Source organism: Poecilia mexicana, unplaced genomic scaffold, assembly GCF_051168715.1.
Source record: "Poecilia mexicana isolate PSO_F unplaced genomic scaffold, ASM5116871v1 scaffold_20, whole genome shotgun sequence".
Lineage (NCBI taxonomy): Eukaryota > Metazoa > Chordata > Actinopteri > Cyprinodontiformes > Poeciliidae > Poecilia > Poecilia mexicana.
This window is the reverse complement of record NW_028263389.1, coordinates 5,459,216-5,472,813: the sequence shown is the minus strand read 5'-3', so window position 1 is coordinate 5,472,813 and position 13,598 is coordinate 5,459,216. Positions and strand designations below refer to the sequence as shown.

Here is a 13,598-nt window from a genome sequence, read left to right as displayed (position 1 = left end):
CCACTCGTCGTATCAGCTCGGATGATGCAGAGGCAGTCAGCAAATTATTTTGAATCTTACAGGTGAAAAAACCAAAAATCAACACATTTTAAGGTGTTTGAAATGATTGTTTTTAGTGTAGCCTGACGTTTGTGTCTGATATGTTTATTATCGGTTTGTTTCTCCTGCCTTAACCAGCTCAGTGGACACACTACCTGTCTGTTAAGTAGTTGCCCCCTACCACACCCAGACCCTTCATTTTTCTTAGGGCCTGTTGATACACGATCTGGGGCTTATTACCGTGGAAACGAGACAGAGATTACACCTTCAATCTGCTCGTCTCTTCCAAGTAGAAAACTCTGATAAGATCAGATGGTAATAAGTTGATCCAAAGGAATAAGATGAGATGAGATGAGATGAGATCAGCGATTGGTGGATTCCAACTGACTGAAATAATAATTTAATATAAAACAAAGTGAGTTATTATATTCGAGCTGCTTCTCTATATTCAGCTCTCAGATCTACGCTGATATGAAGGCTGATGTCAGATCTAGAAGCTGATCTGTCTTGTTTTTTTGTTTGTTTTATTCATTAATAAATGTGCAACTTAATCATGTAAATAAATAACATTGTTTTTTTTCTATATGATGTATTTTGTGTTTTCTAAGGTTTCAATTGTTCACATCGATTTTTATAAACTTGATTTACACAAAACATTTATTTTGAATTGAACATCAGCATTTGAAAAAAAAATTATCACAACAGAGTAAAATAACCTGGAAATTTCCCATTTCCATGCAGCTCTTGCTGCCCTGAGTTGATTTCATTCTCTTCATATAAAGCTAAATGATGCCATCTGCTGTCTGCTCTGGATTATGTCATTTATTTTTGCTCCGAGCTACAGCTGAAGCTAAAGATTCATGAAGTGTGTGTTGGTGTGTTTTTTTTTTTTTTTTTGTCTGTAGGGTCCACCTGGCTCAGGTGGGCTGAAGGGTGAAAGCGGAGACCCCGGTCCTCAGGTGAGTGAGGAATAATAATCCAGCCGATGAACTGAAGTGTCTTTCAGTTCCCACCAAAGGCTGCATTCAAACTCCTGCGTGTTGCCGGGCTCTAAATGGGTCTCCTGTGCCTACGCAGGGCCCACGTGGCATTCAAGGACCCCCTGGACAACCTGGCAAAGTTGGTAAAAGGGTGAGTGAACTCAGTCACCTTTAACTCCCCACGTGGAAAACTGTGCTGTTTGTGTGTGCAGCCGTGTTTTTATTTTTCGCTAGGCTCGAACGCCGAGAGGATTGTTTTCACTCCAATAAACAATTTCTTGATAAGTGCTTACAGGCCCCTGCGCGGCTGCCAATCCTGGGATCCTCAGCCTCGCAGCTAATCTGTCTGAAAATGCCAAAAGTGGGAAAACAGTCACCACGGTGCAGCAGCAGGGCCAAACATCCTGACGTATTAGGACAGTAACGGATAGAAACCGTCCAAAAATGTATGAAATGAACCAAATGCAGTCGTCTGCTCTGAAGGGTTTGAGTTCATTAATTCTGAACTTTTTTATGTGAATCTAGAAAGCGTCTCTGGTCTTGAGTTTAATACCTCAGCATTCACACACAGCCTGCCTGAGGTATAAGCAAGCTTTGCAGCAACTTGGTAATTTGATTTTACATAGGACCGGCTTACAAATGCACCAGCTTCATGTATACTGCCATGCTAAGAAAAACCTTCATAATTATGATGTGTTTTTTTTTTTTTTTTGCTGAAATTCAATTATTATTATTATTATTATTTTTTGCGTGTTCATTCATATCACAAATTAAATGTGACCGAAAAGAAACTTCTGTGTGAACGGTTTATTACTCCAAAGCAACCGGCATGTACAGAAAAGGATCGCTGCGATCTGACTGTGTACAGAAGTATTAATTTAACCCACTGTCTGTGGATTAATTTGAAAGTTATTCAGAGCCAAAAGTATTGTCATAATATTTTAGCGACTCGAAGGAAGCTAATAAAAACAGAGCACAACTAAAAGCAACAGCCTTTTTGTCGAGCATCGACTGTCTGGATGCGCAGTCAGGACTAAGAACGGTGGGATTGTGATGTGATGCGCTTCAGTGACACAGACATCTTTCATCTTTTTTTTTTTTTCAGAAATCAAATTTCCAGCCATTGTTTACCTCCAGATTTACAGCATCTGGCTTCTTCACCAGAAGAAGCATCTGGCACATATGGATGTGTGTCACATCCATATGTGACGCACGTTTCACATATGGATGTGGCAGACATTGGATTTTATTTTGAAGTGAAAAGATTGGAATCGGGCCATTCAGGCTGCCGGGAAAAGTCAGATCATGTTTTGGATCTGCTATTTCCTCTGTTGTAAATGGGTGGTGAAATATTTTATCGATAATTTCCAGTTACCCTCCCATCACCTTTTCATATAGACCTTGTCATTACTTCTACAAAATGAATTTCTGTACCGTTACTACACTCTTAATAGTTAATAAAAGTTATACTATTTACAACTTTAAAACAGGTGCTGAACTTATTCATTTGCAGAAATGCACCAATCGAAATTTTGTGGCTTTTTTGTAACGACTTGACCTGCTGACACCAATAATAGCCATTTGCGAATTGGCATAATATACTGAGACATGCATATATAAGTATTTTTTGTATGTGAGAAATCTCTGTAAATCTGAGTTTTATGGTAGTTTGTGTGGATTTCCTTTAGACTCTGAGCTTTTTAAAGGTCTGCCAACATTTCTGAATTCAGCAACTTCCACGAGGTTAAAAGCTCTTTAAAGTCGAGCAGAGCAGCTTTGTCGTACTCTGTTCAGCCTTCCTGTTATTTGAGGAAATGTTTTCACAACCTGAACAAAATACAGACATTTCAAGAAAATACAATTTCATTTTAAATTGATTCTTACAAACTGGCTTTGAGTCTTCTTCATAATTTACAGTTTTTACAGTGTATACTGTGATTACTCCTGACAAATTCAGTCACCTAATTCACAGTAGTGAAATTTTACAGTTCAACCTGTGCAAAAGAAGTTGTTTAAAACCAAGTCCTTGCTCTTCGCTTCGCTTCGCACAGAGGATCTGAACTTTCTTCTGCTGAGAAACGACTCGTTCCTGGAGACGTGGACTGAAGTTTTACATTTTTTACCTTCCTGGAAATTTCTTGCACCTGTAAATGACCACTGATGCTAATGCTAGTTCAATATTTGGAAGCGTGACCATCACAAACTCAACGCCGTCATTCACTTCCTGTAAATGTTGCCATTGCTAAGTTAACAGGCAGACTGCAGTTCTAAAGCAGCGCAGAAAATCAATGTTTGCTGATTCCACTGATGAAATTGCGCTCAATGGGAGAAATCCCAAACAGAGCACTGAAGGGAGATGAGAATCAAACAGATTTGCGTTGGAAAGCAATTTCTAGGCTACTTTACAGCCAATCAAACCTGCTGATAAGAAAGAGCTAAACATAACAGACACCATCACTTCTAGATAGACCTTAATTAATCTAAAACACGGTGGTATTTGTGACACATTCATTGGCGTACGCTTAAATAACGTGTAAATATTTGAGTGTAAAACGTGTCTCTCTTCCATATTAAGGGTCGGGCTGGTGCTGACGGCGCTCGTGGAATGCCCGGAGAGCCAGGCTCTAAGGTAAAAACCACTGAACGTGTTAAAGAGGGGGACAAAAATAGGGCAAATGCGGCCGTGTGTCATTCATGAGGATGTGGTTTCATTGTGTGTCACTGTTTTTACTCGCAGGGTGACCGAGGCTTTGATGGACTTCCCGGGCTGCCTGGAGAAAAGGGCCACAGGGTGAGCACAGAGAGGCTGACGTTGCTTTTAAGTTTCTTTAAACTTAATTTTGCCATTTTCGATGATGTCGCTGTTTTAGATTAGAGTGAAAAAGCTGAGAATATGATGTTCTGGGAAAAAACAAACTAGATTATTTTGGTATGAAACACGTCTTTTAGCTAATCCTGAGCTTCATGACATAAATACTGTTTTCATGTGCGATAAGTCACGAAAACCGGCATTAAAGGAAAATCTCCTTACTGCTGATTTGTTTTCTTAGATTACTATAATTTACCAACGAGCTGCGGGGGGCTTTTTAGCGTTTCAGATTTCCAGCATCTTCTCATGATTGTGTTGAGTGAGCTTCTTAAATTTGAATGTGACGAGTGAACAGCTGCTGTGCCAGGAGGGGGGAGGCATTGAGTGAGAAGCTGATCTCTATTCCACTCATTGACCCGCATTAATCAGAACGCGTGAAAAGATGAAATCAAAGTGGAGCAAAGAAGCCAAGTCAATAGTTTCAGAGGGTATCAGTCGATCTGCTTATCCCACATCGGCTGTGATTTAATTTATTTCTTACTACAGTTTATTGAATCAGTTTCAAGACCTGCAGATATCATAGTAAAAATAGATACATTATAACAGTTTATTAAAAAGTACAAAGGGAAATGTGTTTTCGAATGTAGACACAAACGGTGTTAGCAAACATTAGATGGACAAAAGTGCATGAATAGAAAACCTTCAACAAAATAATGAATGACTGAACAAATATGTAACTCTGTGATCAACAGTTCAGTTTTCATTTGATAAGCACTTTTTATACGGTCACGTTTAACAAGGTCTTTTATAGAAGTTAAAAATGTCAAATTCAAAATTGCAATGGAAATTTACAAGTATTACTGCCACGCTAAGAAGTTGGAGAAGTAAAATTATGAGAATAAAATCATGACATTTTGAGAAAAACATTCATGTTATCACGAGAACAAAGTTGTATGAGAATAAAGTCAAAATAATACGAGAATAAAGTCACGATATCATGATTTTATTTTCATATTACAACTTAGTTCTTATATTATTTTGACTTTATTCTAGTCTTTTTATGATTATTATCTTAAATTACGACAAATTAACACATTTAATCTTTTTTTTGTTTTCAGTTCGGTTTGTTAATAAGTGGTCTTGTCGCTGCATCGCGCCCCAACCGGCCGTTTCGAGCGCCTTTATGATTTTGATGCTGCCCAAACTGACAATGAGACAAACCCGAATGCCGCAGGGCTCTCCTGCACGAGAGCAACTTTGAGTTTCAGCGAATGTAGAAAGCCGAGCCAACGTTATGGTAATCGGTATATGAAAACTGAACCAGTCTGCCGTGGTTCGCAGGGTGAGCCGGGGCCGATGGGACCAGCAGGAGCCCCAGGAGAGGATGGACAGAGAGTGAGTACGCCGCCTGTGTTGGAACCCTTAACGTTTCCCCCCCACCTCTAACGGAGGCGACAACTTTGTTTAAATCAGCTGTGCTGCACCCTCAGGCAACACACACACACACACGGAGGACACTATAAATCGAGGAGTGTTTGTGTTTGACCTTTCCACCCCTCCAACTAAATACCCTAAACTGCCACACCGCATCCACCACAAAGCTGTCACAGGCTCAGATTAGATCTCCGCCTGATTTAAAGGGAGTGTCACTCCGCGTTATGTAGTAAAATCAGGGTTCAGAATGTAATAAAACTTACTAAAACCACATTATGTACCAATTGACTTGAATTGTTTTGCCTGGAACGACATACTAGCACCGCAGGTTCTGGTTACGAGTCTGAAAAGGCGACGAAACGACCAAAAGTTTGTAATTTATCGACCAAAGTTTCAATTAAAGTGCGTATAAAATCTACAACATGGTCGTTCTTATTAACAAACAAACGGTTTGTGATGGTTTATCATATTATAACGTCATCATTTCTAAAAAAAAAAAAAAAAAAAAAGAGCTACCTCCAACACTTTGTAATTTAATTAAAGCATCAATGTGGCATCAGGACAACAAGATGCATTAAGGGTTTGATGACCTTTTCTTCTCCGATTATTACATAATGCGGTTTTACGATGTTTTGCTCCTTTCAGAAGGTCCATTTTATCACGTTGTTTTACACGCTTTGCAATACTGTCTTCCACTTTATGTAATAATGTTTTTTCATTTTGGTCAATTATTACATAATGCACTTTTAACAATGTCTCACAACATTTCGAAGGTTGATTTTTATTACATCGCTGCACGTTTTCTGTAATACCTTCCGCCGCTTTACGGATTTTTACAAAATGAGGACATAGCTCTTTATTAAAAGTGCTAACATAATAAAAAGGCACATCATGTAATGAACAAACACAAGCTGTTTGTGTTCATCCTGATCGTTAAATGTGTTTCATGTTGTAGATTCTATGTGCAGGTAAACTGAAACTTTTACCAATAAATGCCAAACTTTTGGACCTTTAGTCACTCAAAAATACCCAGAACCTTCAGTATTAAGCTGCATGTCATTTAAGGTGAAACGATTCCAGATGCGTTTTAGTACAAAATGCGGTTTTAATGAAGTTTCTTTTACATCGCAGGTTGCTAACAGGTTACATGTCGTGGTAGGTTACATACCTGCAGCATTTTAAAAAAATATTCATCCTTTTCTTTCCAAAGGGTGAAGACGGAGAGATTGGGCCCAGAGGGTTAGCTGGAGAGAGCGTAAGAGTCGCATCATCCTTACAAAACGTTGACATGTACTGGATCTAATAATTTTATTCCAACTCTTTGTGTTATTTTTCTTTTTCTTCGGTTGATTTGTAGGGGCCCAGAGGTCTGCTGGGACCTCGCGGTCCTCCAGGACCCCCCGGAGTGCCGGTGCGTACCGTGACTGTCATCGTCCTCCCTCCTCCGATAACCCACTTCCTGTAGTTGATATGACAAATCGTTTTCTTATCTCCTCTCCTCAGGGCGTTGCTGGAGTGGACGGGCCACCGGGTCCCAAAGGCAACATGGTACACACATTCGCGCACACACACACACACACAGCCTCCTCTCAGTAAACACACTCAAATGTTCCCTTATCAGCTCCCGGGGCTGCAAACGTCAAAGGGTTCTGGACTTTTGGTTCAGATTGGGCCGTATGTGACCGGGTTTTAAAAATGCCTGCAGGATGCACAGCTGTGGGGTGAAAGGTCAGTCCAGCACCTCGAAGCAGCTCCGAGGCAGAGCAGATGAAATTAGAGGATAAAAATGAACAAAAAGACGCAAATGTGACCCGACTGTGATCAGCACGGCGGCACACGGGAGACAGATTCTGATATTATTTTTACTGTAAAGCAACTTTATGAAGCCATTGAGGGGTGAAAACTGCTACATAAATCTGATGTCTTTTGCATTCATTTAAAAAAATTGGCAAGAAACAGAAATAAATGAATAAATTGTGGCAATTACTGCATTTAATAAGAACTTCCCACCTTATTTGTTTTTATATTTTAACAGAAGTTAATATTTGCTCATCTTTTTCAAAAGTATTAACATATCTATTGTTCCTTATTTCCTTATTACGTTTCCTTGTTTATTTAATTGTTTTTTAAAAGACATTTCATATTGTGTATTTATTTGTACTTACCATCACATTTCATTTTGCATTTCTTTCTTTCTAAATTCAGAATTTATTTAATTTTTTTTCTTTGGTTTTTGCTTCCATTTCTTGTTTCTTTTTTAAATTCTTCCTTTCTTTTTACAAAGCAGAGCTGGACTCGTCCTGGTGCTAATGCAAACACATATCAGGTCAATATTCAAACCTGATCAGTGTCAATCTGTTTCTTTAAGGGACCTCAAGGGGAACCGGGTCCACCGGGTCAGCAGGGAATCCCTGGAACACAGGTGAACGAATCAAACGCACACCAGAAAACATGCTGTGCAGCTGCACATACAAGACGGCAAATTACAAATCAATGTAATTTATTCTATACACAACAATCTCATTTACATTATATAACGCTTTAGCATTTGCAGTTTTTAAATAAATATGTTTTTTTTTTTAAGTTTAGTTTACCATGTTTTTGTTACAATAATTTATCCCTACCCACATATATGGAAGCTAAATGTTTTTATTCTGGCACTGCAAAAAAACACAAAATCTTACCAAATATGTTGGGTCTACTTTGTGCAAATATTTTAGTGCACTTGAAATTAGTCAAAACTAATGTGAAGGTAGTTTTCCAGCAAGATAAATGAGCTTGTTTTAAGTTAGTAATTCCATGATATTAATAAAAATTACTAGGTATACTTTCAGATTATTTCACTTTTCCCATGATATAAGTGAAATAATATGCCAGTAGAACAAGTTTTTTTTTTTTTAATCTTAAGGAATTATTTTCTGAAAAGAAGCTCCTATATCTTTCTGAAAGGTTACTTGTTAGTTTTGCCTTATTTCAAGTGTATTAAGATATTTACACTAGAAACTACTACACCAAAAGTTCCTGGTAGGATTTCTCTGTGTCTGGTTTGCTGGCTCCTGCTCAGCTGCTCCACCTGTTGGTGCCCCGATGTATAAACACCAGCAGGCATCAGCTGCACACATGGGAGCACGTCCACAAATATTTAAATGTGTTCTCTTCCACAAACCGAATGCAAATCTGCCCACATACACACACACACACACACACGCACGCACGCACACACACACACACACACACACACACGCAGCCTGATAGTTCAGTAGCAGCTCCTCTATTTACAGCGCCAACAAACTCCTCGGTTTACTCAGCTTGTGTTTGTGGGTTTGAGTGTTTGTTGATGCTACACAGATATTTATTTATTAAGTGTATCTTGTTTTGTAGGGTCTCCCAGGTCCTCAAGGTCCGATCGGACCACCTGGAGAAAAAGTAGGTTTTCTTTTCTTATTCAAATCGATTTAGCTTTAAGTTTTCTTGCGTTGTTGCAGTTTACTGCACCGGTTTTCTTCGTCTTCTTTTTTAAAATCCTGTTCGTCTCTTCCTCCTACAGGGACCTCAGGGCAGGTCGGGACTTCCTGGATTGCCTGGAGCTGACGGGCCTCCTGTGAGTGCTCACCTAATACGTATATTGTTACTGCACAAATACGCATCACTTCTTTAAGATGGCGTCTTCCTCCACTGTATAGGTCCATCACAGTAAATTAGAATGTCAATAAAACGTTAATTTAGTTCAAAATTTGAATCTCTGTTTAATTTTGATGGGTATTGCTTACATCTTGTGAAATCCTGGCTAAAATATCATAAAATACAAATCAAATTTAATTAAAATAAAAATGTTTTTGTCACCGAATGGACTTAACAGTCATGGGAAGGACTCGTTCACTGATGGAAAATTGAGTGGAAGAAAAAAGTTTATCAAGATGCATTCGTAGCTGCTGTGTTGAGAAACATCCTTGTTCTCAAACAAGTTAGAATCCTGTGTAAAATAATAGTAATACAAAAAAGTTAGAGGAAACTATTTTAAAAATCATTAAAATCCATTTTTAATACAGAAAAAAAGGAACAAATGTGTAAAATTTAGAGATAAAGCTTTTTTCCTGCTTCTTTTTAAAAAATGATGCTGCAGTTCAGAAAATTAAGCAGGATTTTAGCTTTGTCACTTTTTTTTTTAGCTTTATATCTTAATATTTCTTTGGACCAGTGTGGCTGTTGATATTTTTAACCTTATTTAAGAAGAAGCAATTAATGGCTCCATTTGATACTTCCCATCATATTATGAAAAAAAGATTTCTAGAATGGCTCCATTTGATACTTCCCATCATATTATGAAAAAAAGATTTCTAGAATGGCTCCATTTGATACTTCCCATCATATTATGAAAAAAAGATTTCTAGGATCCACATTTTTGTTCTATTGTCAATTAATCGATTCAGTCTGAAAATCTTGCATCTGTTGTAGTTCGACATTTTACAGTTTGCAGCATAAAGTTTATGCAGACTGGATTAAACTGGAACAAAGTCTTAATGCTGTTAAATGAATGGATTAGCACAAATTAGCTGAAAAAGCTGAAATAAAGTAGAACATTTTCTAAATCTGCTAAAGTAGTTTAAATCTGCACAGAGGTAAACATTCAAACAGCTGCTGGATTGCAAATTTGTTTTGTCTGCAGCAATGCTACTGGAAGAAATAGCTGGAAAATGAGTAAAAGAGCCTGATGTCCTGTAACCCATTACTGTTTTTGTTCTAGCTCAAAGTAAGTGGAAATAGTTGACCTTAGAAGAACGCTTGACATAATTTTAAAGCTTCTTCCGTTCATTTCTATAGAGAAAAAGTCAAGTAAAGTTTTTAAATGACAGAAATCACGGCAGACACTTGCTACAATGCAAGCGAGTGATGCTGGATGTCATATTTATTCAGTTTGGACTGTAAAGAAAACATCATCCTTGCTATTCAATGAAGAAATACACAGACAGAATATACATCTTCTTCTTTGGTTCACAATAAACGGCAAACCTTTTGGCCCGTGCCTCTGAAACCTCTCAAGGTTTTTTTCACAGCAGCAGCAAAGCGCCTGTGGGCTTTGTTATCCAGACCTGTTGTTGCACCGAGTCGTCGGCCGAAGAGGCAAACACCCTCAGCTGCCCTCGGGGCCAGAGAGCTCCCTGACTTACAGCTCTCCGCCTCCACGTCACACCGCGAATAACAAGTTGCCGGTGGTTCCTCACAGCTGAAGCTTTTTCTGGTGTAGCAGGAAGCTTCATCACACCAGCTAGTTACCCTCTAAAAATTAATCACTTATTGCTATTAAAAGTAGCGATTTAAGCGTCACTGAGCCACAGTTGCACTTGGGAAAAATGACCCCTCACACACACGTTCAAACGTCCTGTTCATAAAACCGAAGCTTGAAAAGGACAAAAAAGAAAAAAGTGATGTTTTATTCATGCATTCTGCAGTATTTGGCCTTGATCTGGCCCATGGAACCACGTTTTGCTTTGCTGGCCATCTGCAGCAGATATTCAGTGCAGCTCAAAGACTTCCTGCTGGTGGCAATACCAACTCATGTGTGTCTCAGATAGTTCTGAGGAGCTGCTGCATAAGAAGTTTGGTCACAAGTCACTGTGTTCAGCGCTTTACTGAATAACATTATTGAAGCGAGTCTTTTCTGACTGGTCTGGCACTTTTTCACAGGGTCATCCTGGTAAGGAGGGTCCACCTGGAGAGAAAGGTTCTCAGGTAATGTTTTCAAATTAAATAGTGTACATAAATCAATATAAAGGCACAAACCCCCTTCCTTTGTCAAATAGAAGATCGGTTTCCAATCTGTTAGCAAATTACAAACATCAGCGTCACGCAGTAGAGTCTCATTCTATTGACTTTCTAACATCAAAGATATTGATCTGACCACCTGTGGATTGAAAGACAACCCACAGGTTGTCTTTCAATCCAGGCAGTGTTGTTCTTTGAATATAATACAATCATCCTTATCACTATTAATATCTGCCTGATAGGGTATTGAACCCTGACTTGGTAAGGCAATGAACTCCACTGAACCCTTCCAGTGCTAACCCAGAAATGTTAGCTAAGATTTCTTTCAATCCTATAATCTGTGAGGTGGGGCCTCCGCGAGTTGGACTTGCTTTCTTTCACGTCCCAGAGACGCTCTAGTAGATTGAAATCTGATGTATTTGAAGGCCAAGTCATTTCCTCAACTCATCGTCATTCTCCTCAAACTATTCTTGAAACATTTTTGCTTCCTGACGGGATGGATTAGTCTGCCGAAAAAGCCAAGAGTCATGAGGAAGCATAGTTAAGGGTCAAGGCAACGTCAACATGGATTGCTAAGGGTTACCAGCACAACATTGCCCAAAGCTACTGTCTCCCTTCAGTGCCATGAGTTCCTGTGTGATGTAAAAGACAACTTCATTCACCATACCAGGCAAACTCCTTCTATTGATTAGTGGTACAGTTCTGATTCTCATGAGCCTATTATATACAACAACTTCAGAGGCAGACCGGGGTCAACAAATGCACCCCGACTCTGCAGTCTGGAAAGAAGCAGACCACACTGTGTATCCTCCTCTGTTGAATCCGACTACGTGGACATGCCTTCGCTTCCCACATTCGTCAACGAACCATGGCCGGTGTTGCCGGTTTGCCACTGTTCCTACCTCGGACCCCTTCTTGCCAGATAATAACTACTGGAGGACGGGAACACCCAAAAATGTTCAAGTCGGTCAAACTTGCTCAAACTCGTAAAATGTCCCATTTGTCCTGCTTCCAACTCATCAACTATGACGATAAAACGCTCACTTCCTGTCTCTTATATGTCATACGACAACCAGGGCCCCAATGGAGAAATGATGAATATTAACTTCTTCCTCTGTCAGTCGACATAATGACATAATGTTGTGCCTGATTGAGGGACGACTTCAGTTATTTAATAGTAGATGCTGTAAAAAAGTTTTCACTTTCTAGTAAGTAAGTAGATCAGTACTTACTATTTACTAGCTATTGATTTTCTAGTATGGCTTTGAAAGTTTCATGAATTTTTTTTCTTGATTTCACAATTAGAGTATGTAATATTGTAGTCTATTGAGACTCTTGTGTAGCTTTGATGTAAATATGGGTTAAAAATTGTTTCTAAAAGCTGTTTCCTAATTTACCTTTTGGACTTTTTACATTAAAATGTATAGCATTCTATACTTCCATGTTAGTAGGTAAGAAAATAATTAGCTTTTAGCATTTTTGTGTAAATGTAATGATCTCTTGAAACTTCGTTATTTTAAAAAGCAATACTAGAGTTTTGGTTTATGACACATTGAGCTATCACTAAAATATGATGTTGCTGTAGGGTCCACTGGGTCCTCAGGGTCCTCTCGGTTATCCTGGCCCCCGGGGTGTGAAGGTAGGATTGTTTTAGTGAATGGTTTTCATTAGAAATTCGTCATTTTGGTTTTGTGCTGGGTTTTAATTCTCCCCGTTTGGTTCCTGACCAACAGGGGGCCGACGGAGTTCGTGGGCTGAAGGGATCAAAAGGAGAGAAGGTAAAGAGCCAGTTTGGTCTCCTGGGTCAGAGTGCAGACTTTCATATACAGGGCTCCAACGCAAAACCTAAACAAACATTTCAGAATCTGAAAAAAACACGAGTATAAAAAATATTTTTACTTCCTTCCTTTCTCCATTCCTCCCACTCTTTCTTCCTTCCTTACTTCCTTCTTTCTTTCTTCAGTCTCTCCCTCCTTCCTGTCTATAGTTTTCATATATACACTGACTGAAAACTCTGAAAAAGTGCATCTGGAAAAATCTGGATTTTCTTTTTCTTTTTACATAAAAATAAAAATTCCCTTCTCACCCTCTGTGGGTGGTCTCTTTCTTTTCTTGCAATGAAGGCTCTTAGAGTCCTATTGATGTTGTACATCTCTAAGCATTCAATGATCCAGGTATGTGGCATTGAGTCATAGGTTTTCTTGTAATCAACCCAAGCGGTGCACAGGTTGGTGTGTCGGGTTTTACAGTCTCGGGCGACTGTGTGGTCTACAAGGAGTTGGTGTTTGGCTCCTCTGCTGTTTATGCCGATGCCCTTCTGTGCCGTGCTCATGTATTTATCCATGTGCCCGCTTATCTTAGCCGCTATGATGCCTGACATGAGCTTCCATGTTGTAGAGAGACAGGTTATTGGACGATAGTTGGATGGGACTGAACCCTTTGATGGATCCTAGGATTGTGCGCCCTTCAGTTAACCATTCAGGGTGAGTCCCATTTTGTAGCAGCTGGCTCATTTGGGCTGCCAGTCGCTCATGGAGGGCAGTGAGTTTCTTCAGCCAGTAGGCATGGATCAT

At 39.3% G+C, this 13,598-nt stretch overlaps 1 protein-coding gene across 3 annotated transcripts in view; it reads left to right on the top strand.

Moving 5' to 3' along the window:
* The window catches only part of col11a1a (collagen, type XI, alpha 1a), a 100,919-nt gene that overhangs the window by 33,188 nt on the left and 54,133 nt on the right, over window positions 1-13,598 (top strand). For all 3 annotated transcript variants that reach the window (XM_015005677.2, XM_015005680.2, XM_088001199.1), the window contains 14 exons: window positions 945-998; window positions 1,117-1,170; window positions 3,595-3,648; window positions 3,757-3,810; window positions 5,170-5,223; window positions 6,473-6,517; window positions 6,620-6,673; window positions 6,766-6,810; window positions 7,631-7,684; window positions 8,644-8,688; window positions 8,810-8,863; window positions 10,948-10,992; window positions 12,611-12,664; window positions 12,759-12,803. In XM_015005677.2, the coding sequence (XP_014861163.1) occupies window positions 945-998; window positions 1,117-1,170; window positions 3,595-3,648; window positions 3,757-3,810; window positions 5,170-5,223; window positions 6,473-6,517; window positions 6,620-6,673; window positions 6,766-6,810; window positions 7,631-7,684; window positions 8,644-8,688; window positions 8,810-8,863; window positions 10,948-10,992; window positions 12,611-12,664; window positions 12,759-12,803 (711 nt within the window). The remainder of the gene's footprint in view (window positions 1-944; window positions 999-1,116; window positions 1,171-3,594; window positions 3,649-3,756; window positions 3,811-5,169; window positions 5,224-6,472; window positions 6,518-6,619; window positions 6,674-6,765; window positions 6,811-7,630; window positions 7,685-8,643; window positions 8,689-8,809; window positions 8,864-10,947; window positions 10,993-12,610; window positions 12,665-12,758; window positions 12,804-13,598) is intronic.